The sequence below is a fragment of the Salminus brasiliensis genome, chromosome 6 (genome assembly GCF_030463535.1).
Source record: "Salminus brasiliensis chromosome 6, fSalBra1.hap2, whole genome shotgun sequence".
Lineage (NCBI taxonomy): Eukaryota > Metazoa > Chordata > Actinopteri > Characiformes > Bryconidae > Salminus > Salminus brasiliensis.
Window position 1 is genome coordinate 42,285,580 of NC_132883.1, and position 16,102 is coordinate 42,301,681.

At 39.4% G+C, this 16,102-nt stretch overlaps 1 protein-coding gene across 1 annotated transcript; it reads right to left on the bottom strand.

Moving 5' to 3' along the window:
- Window positions 1-251: 251 nt before the first annotated feature.
- fgf17 (fibroblast growth factor 17) lies at window positions 252-7,193 on the bottom strand. The gene is made up of 5 exons (XM_072681118.1): window positions 7,162-7,193; window positions 6,186-6,222; window positions 5,785-5,962; window positions 2,633-2,739; window positions 252-635 (listed from the first exon to the last, which is right to left on the bottom strand). The coding sequence occupies exons 1-5, from the start codon at window positions 7,191-7,193 to the stop codon at window positions 345-347; spliced, it is 645 nt and encodes a 214-aa protein (XP_072537219.1). The 3' UTR covers window positions 252-344.
- Between the last annotated feature and the right edge of the window lie 8,909 nt (window positions 7,194-16,102).

Genomic DNA, 16,102 nt, shown 5'->3' on the forward strand with positions numbered 1-16,102 from the left:
GTCTGAGGTTTAAATAAGAGAATAGGTCTAGACTAGATCAGTATTTTTAATATCTTGTTTATTACTGAATATGTTATTATCCAGTCTCTCTCCATCTGTTCACCAAGCGCTCACACGACACACAAAAACATTCTGATATAAACACATTAAATATATACATCTTCTTTCACTATCTTACCATATTTACATGCACCCTGTTATAATGAGTGTCCATTCAGTGGGTTTTTTGGGCATTTATTAAATGTCCGTTAACTATGAAAATATCAAAAATAAAGCTGCCTCTTCTTTCTTCTTATTAGTTTTTTTTTTTTTTAAACAGTCCTGTAGGTTCGTGCAGTCCGGCGTTAGGAAGCCGTGTGGGATTTCCTGTTGCGCTTGGCCCGCCGCGTCGGAGGAAGGCTGATGAACTCAAAGTGTTTGGGCTGGTCCGAGTTGGGGAAGGGAAGGGGCCCTTTGTGCAGCCGCTTGATGAAGTGGACCTCTCTCTGGTTCTGCTTTGTTTTGGAGGCCTTGACGGGCCTTCCTTTCCTGGTGAAGGCCACGTACCAGCCCTCGTATTTGGCATTCTGGAAGGCCGTGTAGTTGTTCTCCAGGACGATCTCTGTGAAGATGCAGTCCTTGCCCTTGCCGTTGGGCTGTGGGGGGAATAAAAACGTCAGTAGATGCTCTGGTACCATGCAGAGTTCATCATGAATGCACATTCTGATGCAGGTTGATCAGATATTAAATAATTAAATAAATAGATATTAAATATTAAAAAAATACTGATGATGATGGAACGTATTTGCCTATAATTCTTATTATGACATTATGCCAAAATGTTATCTAATAATTACAAAGTAAACATCTCATTATAATAATAAGAAAATATCACCAAATAAACATCATATCATATCATGTCATTTTGATTCTGACAAACAGCTCGTAATTATGGTAGCCTACAGTGGCACTGATGCATTATTAAATATCTATCTATGTACGTTTTAAGACGATCTCTCATTATAATATGATACAATATTTCTCATATAAACTTTTAGCTGAAACTTAAAAGATGGTCTATAATAAATATCACATAATATAACAAGATAACAAGATATCTTCCCATAATCACAAGCAGTTTTGTCCTAATAATTAGGACATAATAAATAATTTTGTGACAAAAAATATCTCATAATGATGAGATACTTTCTTATATTTACAAGATATTCTACATCATAATTACATCATAGTACATCACATATATCACATAATAATGAGATTCGTTTTCATAATTACAAGATGTTCATGTCATAATTATGACACCATTTTTATGACATAATAACAAGAAACTTTCTCGTAATTACAAGATGTTCATGTCATAATTGCATTATTTTTGCGAAATATCTCATAATAATGAGATGCTTTCTAATATTTGCAAGATGTCCTGTCAGAATGACAACATTATGAAATAAAAATCTTATTATTACAAGAAATGATCTGATGCATTTTTTTGACATAATATCTCATAATAATGAGATACTTTCTAATATTTAAGATGTTCTACATCATAATTACATCATAATACATCATATATATCACATGCTAATGATAATAATAATAATACTTTTTCATAATTACAAGATGTTCATGTCATAATTATGACATAATTTTTATGACATATAATAACAAGAAACATTCTCATAATTACAAGATGTTCATGTCATAATTGCATTATTTTTGCGAAGTATCTAATAATAATGAGATGCTTTCTCATAGTCACAAGATGTTTTATGTCAGAATTACAACATTATGAAATAAAAATCTCGTTTTTACAAGAAATGATCTCGTTCTTACAGGATACGCCATTAAAACATCATATTATGCCGTGATTATGACAAAGAACATCTCATAATTACGATTATTTATGACACTGACGCATTTTTTAAAATTTATCTATGCTTTCTTATATATATATAAGCAATTGTTATGACATAATATCTCATAACAAGATACTTTCTCATAATTACAAGCTGCTCTACATCCTAATTAAGATATAATATGTTCTAATTACTTCTGATCAAAGCATCTTGTAATAATCTGAAGTAAATAGAGGGGGAGGGGAGGGGTTCTGGCTATGGGACGTTTGAGAACCCCTATGCTGATACACTGAAAACAGAGCCACTCCTTCTCTACGTTGTACTGAAAAATGGAGTGAATGGAGACGCCTCTACTGAACTGAATTCTGTGAATACTTATTCCCTTAGCCAGCCATACCCCGTCTGCATGCCAGCAGGAAATACAGCCTGCACCACCATCTAACTCCAGGATGACTGTATCTAGCGCTCCCTGCACTTTCCTCATGGCAACCTCACAGTGCTGAAGACATCTTTTCCACTTCCTTGAAGGAAGTAGCAGCGTGACATCTGACCAGGACACATGGGTGTGAAGGGCACTTCCTCCTCAGCACTGGCAACTGCATGCCAGTCCAGCACTCACACACACACACACACTCACACGTTTCTACTATTGCTACTGAAACTCGCTTGATACTGCTTCTTCATCTCCTCAACTCCAACCTTCATCTTCATCCAAAATCTGATCTGGGATGTTTAAAGCTGTATGAAATGAACTGGGGAGAGACTTGATCACGTACCTTGCCCACTAGCTTCCCCCTGCGGTTCATACACAGGTATCTGCCGCTCTCCGCTCCTTTGATCCGAACACGACTGCCGAACGTGTCCGTCTCCACATACAGCCTGGCTGCAACACAGCAAACCATCCAGTGTTAGACTCGGTTAAGTGGTGCACATCAAAACAGGCCAGGCCTGGTCAGCCTTACCTTAATGATTTTTGGCCACCTTTTGTATTTTGATGATGTCACCATGCACAAGGGGGCGTGGCAAACTAATATTAACCAATAATATTGTGTTTTAAGATAAGATAAGATAGTCCTTTATTAGTCCCGCAGTGGGGAAATTCACAATTTTTTACATCCCCCTGCCATCCTATGAACCCATAATGCAGAGATCAAGGTCCATATAGTTCAGCTAGCTCAGAGACTCTCCCTGATATCATCTAATCATAGAGTTATGAATTTAACAGGCAGTCGAGAATTAGCCAGATTAACTAAAATGTAGGGCTTTAAGAATGCAAATACATAAACCTGAAACTGAAACTTTAGATTATTAAAATATATTTTTAAAATATTTGTAATTATTTTATTAAAATCAAATAATAAGCAAACATAAAAAGAATACATAGTTTAATAATAAATTAAATTGCTATAATTATGCATTATTTGGTGTAAGGACATAATTCATTATATAATGATATAAAAATATAATTAATTAAATACATTTGATTTAATTTAAATATTATTTTATGCAATATTTCAGGATGAACGGCTCAAGAAAAATGGTCAAAAATCACTTATGTTAAAATCTTGTTACATTAAGTTTCATTAAAAGCAACATAAAAAAATTAATGATTTAATAAAAAATTTATTAATATAATGATGTATTATAAGTAATATAAGGACATAATTCATTATATAATGATATAAAATAGAATTAATTAAATACATTTTATTGAATTTAAATATTATTAAGTAATATTATAAGTAATATTTCACAATGAATGGCTCATGAAAAAATACCTAAAATCACTTACGTTAAATCTTGTTACATTAAGTGTAATTAAAAGTAAAGAAGTTTGCTTAACATGTAAAGTTACTTTTTAAGAGGCACACTTTTTGGTTCTGGCAGCAAAAATGTCCTTCAATCAGAAATGACCTTTCAGGAACATGAACACTGTATTGAATAACACATAATGGACAAACAGATATTGCAGATTTCACAGATACAAAATACAGTAATGCCTCATTTTGAACTTACTGTACTTTATCCTCATTATTCATTCATCAAAATCATAAGCCTCAGTCAGAGGCAGTTGAGCTACCCCATTCATTCTGATAGCTGCAGTAAATGAACACTCTCAAAGCCTCTGAAGTAGCAGGACAATCTCGCTGAGTACTGCCTCCACAAACTGCCCAATCAATCAAGGATTTCAAAGTGGCCTTATCTCACCCGAAACTTAATGTAGGTTAATGTTCAGTTACAGGGGAATTCCTCTCAATTAGTTCAGTGGTTAAAATCTCGGCATAGTCATTCACAGTGGTTTGGTGTGAGATGTGAAATTGGGCTGTTCAACAGAATTTGAACTAGATCTCATCTTAACAAAACATCACAGCATGAAATGATTATGAACGCTTGCTTGTTTTGGAGACTTTGTCTAACACAGTCATGGTGGAGGGGTCTGGCAAATGCAGGGCGTTGTATGGCAAAATAGTAATAATCCCTCAGAAAACTATTTGTTTCAGGTTTCTCACTGTTTTACCACCATCGACATTACATATACAGCTCATTTGTTTTGGATAGTAAATAAAAAGGACTTAATTTTTTTTTTAGTCAGTTTAATCAGAGCTGATATCTCTACCGGTTTCTCTATGATGAAGAATTTCACTCTGAATGACTTTGTTTACATATTAATAAATTAATTCTGGCAGAATCCCCATTTTTTCAATAATTATGACGTTAACTAATCTTGCTCATTACACATTTATTTGTATCCGCTCTAACACACTAATTTCAACCTTTATTAAAGGTTTATTAAGCCATATGCACCAATATATTATATTATATAGAAGTAGAACAGCATAATGGTGGTTTTAAACAGTAAATAAAATAATAATATTGGCGTTTCAGACTTGGCAACCCCTGGTTCCACCCCTTAATTTCCCTCTAAATGCCTATAGTGGTGTTTCAGCCGTGGTGACCCATCTGGTTCCACTACTGTAAAGAAATCATACTGTATATATTTCTCTACAGTGAAGAATTTCACTCCAAAACCACCCTGAATAACTTTGTTTAGATATTAATCATTAAATTAGGCAGCATTTATTCATTGGTAGAATTCCCCTTTAAAATAATATAGTTCCTGATCATATTCACTACACATGTGAGTCTGTTCTCTGCTCTAACTCACTGTAGACGGTTTATTAGGTCATATACACATAAATATGATATTATATATCAACAGAACTGTGTATATACATTAAGGAATGATTGTGGCTGCAGTTAATTACGTTATATATTAAATTTTCAATGGATTAAACTGGATTTCTTGTCAAAACATGTCAGAAAAATGGTAAAATATGAGCCATGTCAACTTATAAGTGGTGTTGTGCTAAAGTTTACAATCCCCCTTAATGTTTTAATGAGCTAAAAGTCAGAAATACAGTATATAAATGCATTTTATCTAAAATAACAGTACTTTTTAATGTGGTATCTGCTGTAACACACTCATTTCAACCTCTAAAAGATTTATTAAGCCCTTATGTGTGTATATATATATAGGTAAAATTATATATATATATATTAATAAGCAGCACTGCATATATTCATTAAGGAATGGCCATGGTTGCATTTAATTACATTATAAATGTCATTTTTATTGAATTTATGACCAAAACGTAATGAAATCTAAGAAATTGCTTCACTCCTACAACACAAACATGGTGTGGATATTAATTTTACCATCATTTGTTACGTTTTATAAATATATTGTATCTCAAATTAAGCAAAATTATATATAAACAAAAAGTTTAATAAGTGAATTATAAAGTTTAGTTAAAAAACGGTTGTATTCGGTGAGTTAAAGCAGATATTAAAGATAAAGCAGAAGCTGAGGCTTCGTTTGCATGACTGCTAAACTAAGCACCGAGCACAAGCCACTCATCCAGCCCACCGTAAGCGCTGCCATCCTCGGCCGTGGCGGTCACCCTCTTCCCCTGGATCTGGACGTGGCGTCCGCTGGTGCGGCTGTACAGCTGGTAGACCCGGAGCTGGCGCCTGCTGAGCCCGTCCGACTGCGCCCCCTGCTGCCTCACATGCTGCTTAAAATTAGGAGAAGGGGGATTCTCCCCCTTTTTAATGTAAAGGGAAAAATAAGATCACACGTTGCTCTCTGTCTATACGTTTTAGCACTGGCTTGTAGTAAAGAGTCTAAGAGGGCAGGCAGTGCAGAAACAGCTCATTTGGACTGCTTAGCTGGGTTTAAACCCGGCATCTGGTCTAGACTCTTTCTACTAATCCCAATTAGCTTTCTAAAGCACACAGAAGGAGTTTGAGGTAGGTTTGAACGTTTACCTGTGCATGACACCACACCACGAAGAAGTGAAAAGATCTGTGAACAAACCAGGTACATGCATTTAGCAACAGCGCCCATCAAACATCTCCACAAACTTCACCCCCAAAATTCTCCACTATGTTACCTCCATCAATATACATACATTTACAAACCTAAAGCCTGGTTGAGGATCCAGGATCCCTGGTGTTTTTAAACAGTTAATAAAATGCCTATATTAGTGTTTTAGACGCGGTGACCCGTCTGGTTCCACCACTGTAAAGAAATCATACTGTATATATTTCTCTACAGCAAAGAATTTCACTCCAAAACCACCCTGAATAACTTTGTTTAGATATTAATCATTAAATTAGGCAGCATTTATTCATTGGTAGAATTCCCCTTTAAAATAATATAGTTCCTGATCATATTCACTACACATGTGAGTCTGTTCTCTGCTCTAACTCACTGTAGACGGTTTATTAGGCCATATACACATAAATATGATATTATATATCAACAGAACTGTGTATATACAGTAAGGAATGATTGTGGCTGCAGTTAATTACGTTATATATTAAATTTTCAATGAATTAAACTGGATTTTTTGTCAAAACATGTCAGAAAAATGGTAAAATATGAGCCATGTCAACTTATAAGTGGTGTTGTGCTAAAGTTTACAATCCCCCTTAATGTTTTAATGAGCTAAAAGTCAGAAATACAGTATATAAATGCATTTTATCTAAAATAACAGTACTTTTTAATGTGGTATCTGCTGTAACACACTCATTTCAACCTCTGAAAGAGTTATTAAGCCCTTATCTGTGTATATATATATATATATATATATATATATATATATATATATATAGGTAAAATAATATTATATATATATATATATATATATATATATATATATATATATATATGTAAAATAATAATACACATAAGCAGAGCTGTATGTACAGGTCCTATATAAATGAAGGGATGTGAACTTACATGTAAAAGCAGCGCTGGTTTATTCCATACATTGTCCTGCTAGCGCACCGTGACAGGATCTGCTCTAGTACTGAAGCTCCACAGCGCTTAAACGACCCTCAAAAGTCCATCCATTCACAAAAACAACAGAAAAAACTAGATCCTGAAGCCCCTCAGGGTGATGGTGCAGCAAGTGTCCTCAAGCGCGCAAAGCTGTGGCAATAAGTCCAGAGTCGGAGCCCATGTCGTTAAAGGACGCCTCCAGACACAGCCCGGAAAGTTGGGAAGGTCCCATGGTGTGGCTGGGTGTCAGTCAGTGTCTCTGGCTTATTAGAGCTGCTTGAGTATCAGTGGGATGTGCTCGCCGGGCTCTTGTCCCAGTCATTTTTTCTCCGCCCGTATTCCGGTCAGCCCCGCCCCCCCCCCCGGCAAGAGGGGGCGGTACATTAGCCAATCGGACGCTCCATAAAAAAAGGGGTTCTTCAGGGGTTCGTTAGTAAAGGGAATGGTTCTGCATGGAACAGCGAGAACTCAAGGAACTTAGTGACTGTGTAAATGTACATCCATACATTTCAGCATTGGAAAAGGACACTGCTGCCTAATCCCGGCTTATGTTGGTTGGGTACTGCAAGCCAATCCCAGCTCTGGAAAATAGGACAAAATATTATTGATTATTACTAATCAATGCCTACATTGGAGAATTACACTACTATCAGATCCCAGCACCCAGCAGAAAATTGGTACTGCTAGCCAATCCCAGCTCTGGAAAAGAGGCCATAATACCAAATACTAGCAATAGAAAGTAGGGGCTATTACCAAATCCTAGTGCTAGAAATGGGTACTGCTAATTATTCCCAACATTGGAAAAGGATACTACTATCAGATCCCAGCACCCAGCAGAAATTTGGGTACTGCTAGCCAACCCCAGAGCTGGAAACTGAGCACTACACATACATGCTAGCTCTGGAAATGGGCTACTGCTAATGAATACCAACATTGGAAACGGACACTACTACCTAATCCCAACGTATATTGGTTGGGTACTGCTAGCCAATCCTAGCTCTGGAAAAGAGGCCAGAATACCAAATCCTAGTGCTAGAAATGGGTTATTACTAATCAATCCCAACATTGGAGAATTACACTACTATCAGATCCCAGCACCCAGCAGAAATTGAGTACTGCTAGCCAATCCTAGCTCTAATACCAAATACCAAATCCTAGCAATAGAAAGTGGGGGCTATTACCAAATCCTAGTGCTAGAAATGGGTACTGCTAGCTAATCCTAGCACTGGTAATAAGGCATTTTTAAAAAGTTGTAGTGCTGGAAATTGGGTACTGTTAACCACTGCTACAAAATCCTAGGAAATGAGGGACTAATACTAAAGTTTGGTACTATTAGCAAATCCCAGCAGTAGAAATGGATTACTGCTAATCAATCCCCACATTGGAAAAGGATACTACTACCAAATCTCAGCATATATTGACTGGCTACTGCTAGCCAATCCTAGCAGTAGAAAGTAGGGGCTATTACCAAATCCTAGTGCTATATAAGTGAAATAAGTACTGCTAGCCAATCCCAGAGCTGGAAACTGAGCACTACACATAAATCCTAGCACTAGAATTGGGGTACTGCTAGCCAATCCCAGCCCTGGATAGGAGGCCCGAATACCAAATCCTAGCAGTAGAAAATGGGGGCTATGCCCAAATCCTAGTGCTAGAAATGGGTACTGCTAGCTAATCTTAGCACTGGCAATGGGGCACCGTTAGCCAATCCTAGCTCTAGAAATGGGGGCCTTATTAACCAAACCTGGTACAGAAGGTGGGATAATACCCTGTCCTATTAAAGGAGGCCTGATGCTATCAGCCAATCCTAGCATTTTAGCACATAATGTGGCATACAACCACCCAATCCTAGTTCAGGGGGTGTGGCTTGTCCGAATATGAGTGGGAAAAAAACCCAGTGCGTCTTGGCCCTCACTGGGGTGATGGATGTCGAAGATCCTGCCCTGTTACTTTCTCAGACTGTGATGCTTTGCCGTGTTTTCTGTCAGATGACTGTGGCGGGCTTGAGGTATTAATAAATCTGAGTATTCCATAAATACAGATAACTCATATTCCATATGTGGCAGCTCTCTCCACACAAGTCAACACGAGAAGAGCTCCCCCAGACACAGCCTGCATGCTTGCGCGGTTGCCTCATCCGAGTCAAGAGGGACGAGGTAGACATCGGAGATCATCGAGAGATGGTTTACTCGTGTGAGAGAGTGACCCAGGCCTGAGATTAAGGCGTGGCTCCTGCTGATGCCCATTGTAAACGGCAGTTTCACCCTAAACCTAATTTCTGATGGATGATTAAAGTTAATCTCCCCAAATCAGCTGTGATGCATTCATCATGGTCCACTGTGTTTAAAGCTTTGAGGTGTTCTTGGGAAGGGAGGGAGGGAGGGAAGGGGGGTGGTGGAAAGGGATGTTTGCTGGAGGCCTAAGCTGGCCGCTTGCATTTCAATGTTGGCCTGTCACACCTTTTGCTAACGTGGCAGGCCCCTAATAAGAAAACAATGGGGTCTTTTAATCAGAGGAGTTCCAGCGGGCTTTTGTTAGTTTATGCGGAATCAACATCAAGTGCTCACGACATATCGCTAACAGGATGCTCGCTTTCCCGTGTATGGTTAGTAGAGGCCTCCCAGCAATTAGTGTTATCTTGCAAGGTTTATGGCAGCAGGACTACCACTTGGCCCCTTGATTCTCTGGGTCCTTAATGTCTGTTTGATCCTGGTCTCCCTATATGAGCTTTTTCAGGCTTTCTTGTTCATTTAAACCCAGTTTAGTGGGCTGAGGGATCTCAGCATTGAGTTACAGAATGTGAGTTTTGTGGTAAGAAGTATGAATTCTTTACATTTCTACAAAAAGGTAGACTTTTTTTTAACAGATATTAAGACATCTCCAAAGAAATTTAGATTTTTCTACAGAAAAGTGAGACATTTCCAAAGAAACTGGGATGTTTCTACAGAAATTGAGATCTTTCTACATAAAATTGAGACTTTTTCAAAGAAATTGAGGCCTTCCCACAAAAATATAGACCTTCCTACATAAATTGAGACATCTCCAAAGAAATTGAGCTCTTCCTACATAAAATTGAGACTTTTTCAAAGAAATTGAGATGTTTCTACAGAAATTCTTAAGTTCCTACAGATGTTAGGATATCTCCAAAGAAATGTAGACCTTCCAACAGAAATTGAGACAACATTTTTTTTACAAAATACAAAATCTACAAAAATATTTTTCTAAAGAAATTTTACAAAACGTTTCATCATTGTCCAAAAAATTAAAGACCTTACTACAAAAACAAAGACTTGCTTCTATAGAAACTGAGATCTTCCTACATAAGCAATCATGAGAAGAATCAGGAATATGTTTATTAATGTACTCATGTTGTGTGTGTGAGGTGAAGTCCAGTTAAGTATCTATGCAGTCCTTCAAGTAGATTTCCTCTTGGAATGACTGTTAACAGGCCATCTCGGTTGGGATGGTGACAGACGAATGGCATTGGCGTTTATTGCAACGCGTTCTCCACCCATCAGTTTGTATTTTGCAGAGGACAGACTGGTGCTTGGTCAGCCCCCCTGAGACTGACGTGGTATGGGTGTGAATAGTTAGATGTGCTAAAGACGTGTGAGACAGGTGTGTGTTGTGTGTCGTAGGCCCTTGTTTGAGAACATGCTGTTGGTCTTTTAAAAAGAGGGTTCATTAAGGATATCTCCGCTGTCCTTTACTGCTCTTCTTTTGCTCAGGATTTTTTAAATTTTTTCCGTCCCAAAAGTAGTAAATCAGGGATCCAACCAACTCTCAGAACTGTGATCCTGACAAAACAGTTTCCTGTTGCCACAAAAGCCCACCATAGTTATGCAAATCGCATACTTTTCAAGAACCGGTCCCCCGCCCCAATCCTGGGGCAAGCTCAGACTCAGCCGATCCTCACAGATGTTCATTGCAGAGTATGCTGACCGGTCCCTGTGTGACAAGTGCTGGGCTTTTAAGGCCACACCCTGCTAGACATACAGAAAGAGGACAATGTGAGGCAATTAACTCTGGCCAGTGTGCCAAGCTGAGGGTCTGGCAGAGAGACAGAGAAATCCTCTTACACCCAGCAGGATGCCCAGCATCTGCAGAGGCCATGTACTAGAATAGGGATTGGTTACTCATATGGGTGAGCAATCTATCAATGGTCGGTATATTGCTGGGCCTACTAGACCTGATATTGAACTCAAACCCAGGCTCTTTGGTAGGCGTTTCATAATTACATGGATCAGGTGGGGTCAACTAGGGTTGGAGCTAAAGTGTCCAGGAAGGTCTCCAGAAGCAGGGTAGCACTGAAAGAAAGAAAATGAAACCCTGGTCAGTGAAACTGCTTTACCATAGAGAAATCTGATATTTGGACTATATATGAGGGCATATGTTATATGTAGGTGTCATTTATTGGACGTATGCATAATATTATATATATAATAATATTGGAACATATATTGGTGGGTATATATATATATGCATTAAACTTACATGTAAGTATCAATGATATATATATATATATATATATATATATATATATATATATATATACATACATACACACTATATATAATATTTAATTATTATATAATTAAATAATAATAATAATAATAATAATTTAATTAAAATCTATACAAATATATGACCATACTGGGTAAATTCAATTTTCTGAAATTTTGTTAGATTTAAAAATTGTAATTATTACAAGAATTTAATTTAATTACTATATGAAAATTAATAAGCAAAACTGCAGTTTTCCTAGATAAATGAACCTAAATTAGATAAAAATTAGAAATTATGACTAGATTTAAGATGATTTCACGTACCAAGATCATTTGTTTTGCAGTGTGGTGACCTGCTTTTGAGCTGAAATGAGACACGACAATATGGGTGTGACTTGTTTGTTGACGTAACACTGAGAGCAAAAATATCTTAAAGGTTATTAAAAAAAGGTCTGTTCATTAAAGTATATTGTTATTTGGCTCTAGCTAACGCCAGCTAAGTAAAGCAGGTTAGACTAGTTAGCGATACATATACAGGGCCAGCGCTTAGATTGCTGTGCCACCTTGGTGATTTTTAACACATGCGAAATCAAGTGAAAATCAGACATCAAAGTCGACCAAAGAACAAAATACAGACAACCATGGTAACCAAGGTAATAGCTGACAGCAATGATTGCTAAGCAGTGACTGAAGGGCAAAGAACATTAAACAGGAATTTCCACACCTCTCCGACAGTCCTGAAGGTGGTGTGGCTTTAACCTTCTTAGTTCAGGCCCCTTCCACCCCGTCACGCCAAACCTGGGCCTCAATAAGATGTGTAAAATACTGGCCCAGTTATCGATACATCCCTACATAAAACGTTAAGAGACTACTGTAATGTCTCTCGCCCACTGGCCTCTCTCTCTCCACTGCCTCCCTCCTTTATTTTACAAAGTGGCGGTACGATCTAAGACCTGGCAACCCGATCTTATTTATTTGCGTCTCGGCCAGCTTTGCTAGGCGCTAACCCCTCGATGGAAATAACCCAATGCTGAGTCGTATACAGGCACCTAGCAACAGCAGCCTAGCTAGCGGGGCCCTACTCGCCCCATCGCCCAGAATACACCTGTTGGGTATCCCTTTAAATAAGAGTGTAAAAAAAAAGTAGCAGAGATGACAAGTGGACGAAGATTCTTGTTTGGGTGCAGAGCTTCGATGTCGGCGTGTTGACATGTGACGACAGCGCGCGGACGTGTTGAACCATTCATTTCCACCAGCTGTGTCCAGACTCTAAAACAAGCTGGCTGTAAAACACAACCCAGCGCACTGCAGTCATCCTGCAGATCCAGCTATTACTAATAATGATGACTCATTCTCCCGACCGCAGTGAATCATGTGGGGCTGACTGGTCATCCACATATTGATAGCAGGCTGATGGCCCTGGAGTGGTGTAGCTGTCTAAGAGCTGACCCTATCATTAGAAAACCCCAGCCAACATGCTCATATGGGGCTCACATGGGCTCACATGGGCTAGGTGGGTTCCAAGTGGGTTCTAAGTGGGCATGGGCTCTGAGTGTGTATGTACACTTGTTGTTACTGGGACCAGGTTGGGCTTCCCAAGTGGGCCCCATCGTTATAACCCACCTTAATCTCATATGGGTCCCATCTAGGCCCTGTGTGCAGTAGACAACCCAAACTGGGCCCATGTTTAACCCCTCTTGGTCCCATCACCGACCCTGTTGAGACCCTGGTGGGTATCAATATGTAGGGCCAACCTACACAGGCCCCACATAGGCATGTTATCTGGGACCCAGGCCCCTGAGTAGTGTAGCTCTGGAAGCACTAGCCCTATCTTAATGAGTTCCAGGCCCCTGACTGGTGTAGCCATCTAAGGGAGATTCTAGACCCCTGAGCAGGTTACCTGTCTCAGCGCTGGCCCTATTATTCAGCGACTGATACGTCCCACCCCTGCTGGTCCCATCACTGACCTTGGTGAGACCCTGGTAGGCATCCATATGTAATGCCAACATGGAACCCATGGATAGAACCTTCTGGTTTCCAGCTAGGCTAACCATACAGGCCCCACATAGGCATGTTTTCAGGGATCCAGGCCCCTGAGTGGTGTAGCTCTGTAAGCACTGGCCCTATCCTTAGAACATCTGGGCCTCTGAGTGGTGTGGCTCTGTAAGTGGCAGTCCTATCATTAGGAGATCTGGGCTCCTAAGTGGTGCAGCCGTCTAAAGGCTGGCCCCATCATTGGGAGATCACTGATTCGATCCTCGCGGATGCGGGACTCTGGATGGGTTGGCTTCACCCACCGAATGACTTTGCATTAGTTTGAAGGGATGCAGCAGCGCTTCATGTGACTTGGAGGGAGCACATGCCAACCTTCACCCTCGCAGCACTGTAGCATCAGGTGGGTCCTAACTAGTGGGTGGGAATTTGAAAATTGAGAAGAGACAAAAAATAAGCCTGGGGTGGAGCTAAATTACGTAGGCCCAGTAGGGGGACTTATGTGAGTGTATTGATTTTATGTGTCCTCAAAAGAACATTTTGAGAGGAGTGTTTTGAATTATATTAAAAAAGATTTTTTTTATTGCATTGGCCCTTTAAACTGTTGAACAATACAGACTTGGTTGTTGAGCTAAAAGTGGAATTAGATGGATTACAGGGCCCATGTTGTGCCAAACTGAACATCCCCGTTCAATATCTTCATATATTGATCTATACGACAACCTAAAAAATCTACCTGCTTCACATTCATTATTTTTGTGACATCAAATGACATATATGTTCCCTTTCAGCCTACAGCAGGTTAGCCCTGCTTAAGTTATAAGGAGAGTTTCAGACCCGACTGAAACTCCAGGTCATGACACCCAATCATAACAGAGGTCATTTAAATATATCAGTCTTAAAGGCACAGTAACAAAAAAACAAATTATTTCATATAAGCATACATAAATGGACCCCAGGAACATCAATAAAGTGTAAAAATAGGATTTCTCATCCTTAGCAACAGTGTTACCTTGCCTGTTTTGGCCTTTAGTGGCTAGCTGGCTGTTTCGGGAGCCCGGTGTAAGCTGCAAGTGAAAGGTCGATTGGTGGTCTAACAGCTTAAACCACATCGTAAAATACAACTGGCATTAAGAACAACTGGCTACTCTTTTCTGACCCCACTAAAACAGAGACAAAGCCCTGAAAAGTGGGTGGTCCACCGTGTATGGAAAAAAATGAACTTTCGGAAGGTGTGTAAATGTGTGTGTTTGAGAAAGAACGAGACGAGAGAGAGAGAGAGAGAAAACGAAAATCGAGAGGTCACTAGGTCGAAGCTTCTCCTTGCTACGATGCTTGGTCTTCAACGGTTGTCCAGTTGTGCACTTCGTGATGAGGCATTGTGAATTGGGACGCAGCCGAACTCCAGCGCTGGCCTGAGGGTCAGGTAGAAAGGGTAAGAGAGTACATACAGAACACGTGACTCTCGAAACTTGACATGAAAACATGCGTAGATGCAGTGCTGTGTTTCTGCGCCGCTAATGAAGTGTTCAGGTCGCTTAAATGGCTAATTATTACAAGGTCTGCTGACCCCTAGTTTTACCCCAGCCATTTGCAAGCTGACCATTTGAGCTTGCCAAATTTGACACAGCTGACACAGGCAATAAATTTGAACTAGTTCTCCCACCCCCTTGATCCCTAATGAGGCCTAGCCCCTCACCCCTCTGGACACCCTCTCCCAGCATACTCACACACTCACACACACACACACACACATACTAGAATGAGAGAATGAGATAACACACATCTCTGTTCTCTCTGATGATATGGTTACCATCATCAAGCCAGTATCATGTCATAGAGGCTTAAACAGCCTTGCCATCTCCAATTTTTGCCATTTTAGACTTTTTGACATGGTGGAAATCTGGTGTGAATTGTGGACCAATAGAAATTCTTATAAAAGTGACTTCCATTGAAAGCCAGGAAGGTTGTTTGTGTGAAAGCTACAGTATTTGTTTTAATAATTGACCATTTTACTCATCAATTATCGCCAACTGTGTAAACGTCAATATCGTGGTCAGCTAGAATTATACCTTTTGGCCTCCAAAACCCTCTTCGGACGGGACTAGTTTAACATGGGGAGGTGTAGCGTTGTAACTGTACTGCAGGACGATTCACAGTTATGACAGATTTACACGGATGAGAAATCTCAACATAAATGACTGAGATGGGAGTGACTACTCGATTTACCTCGATTTACCTCACCATCACCTCAGTAATAATATTAAAATTGTAGTTTAAAAATTAGCAGCTGTATGCGGATAAGCTGTCGGCTAAAGGCTACGCTACCCAACGACTTGCCTACATCTGCCTGAAGCGTCACCCCCGGAGGGTATGACCCGAGGTATCTGTGCTGCCATGCA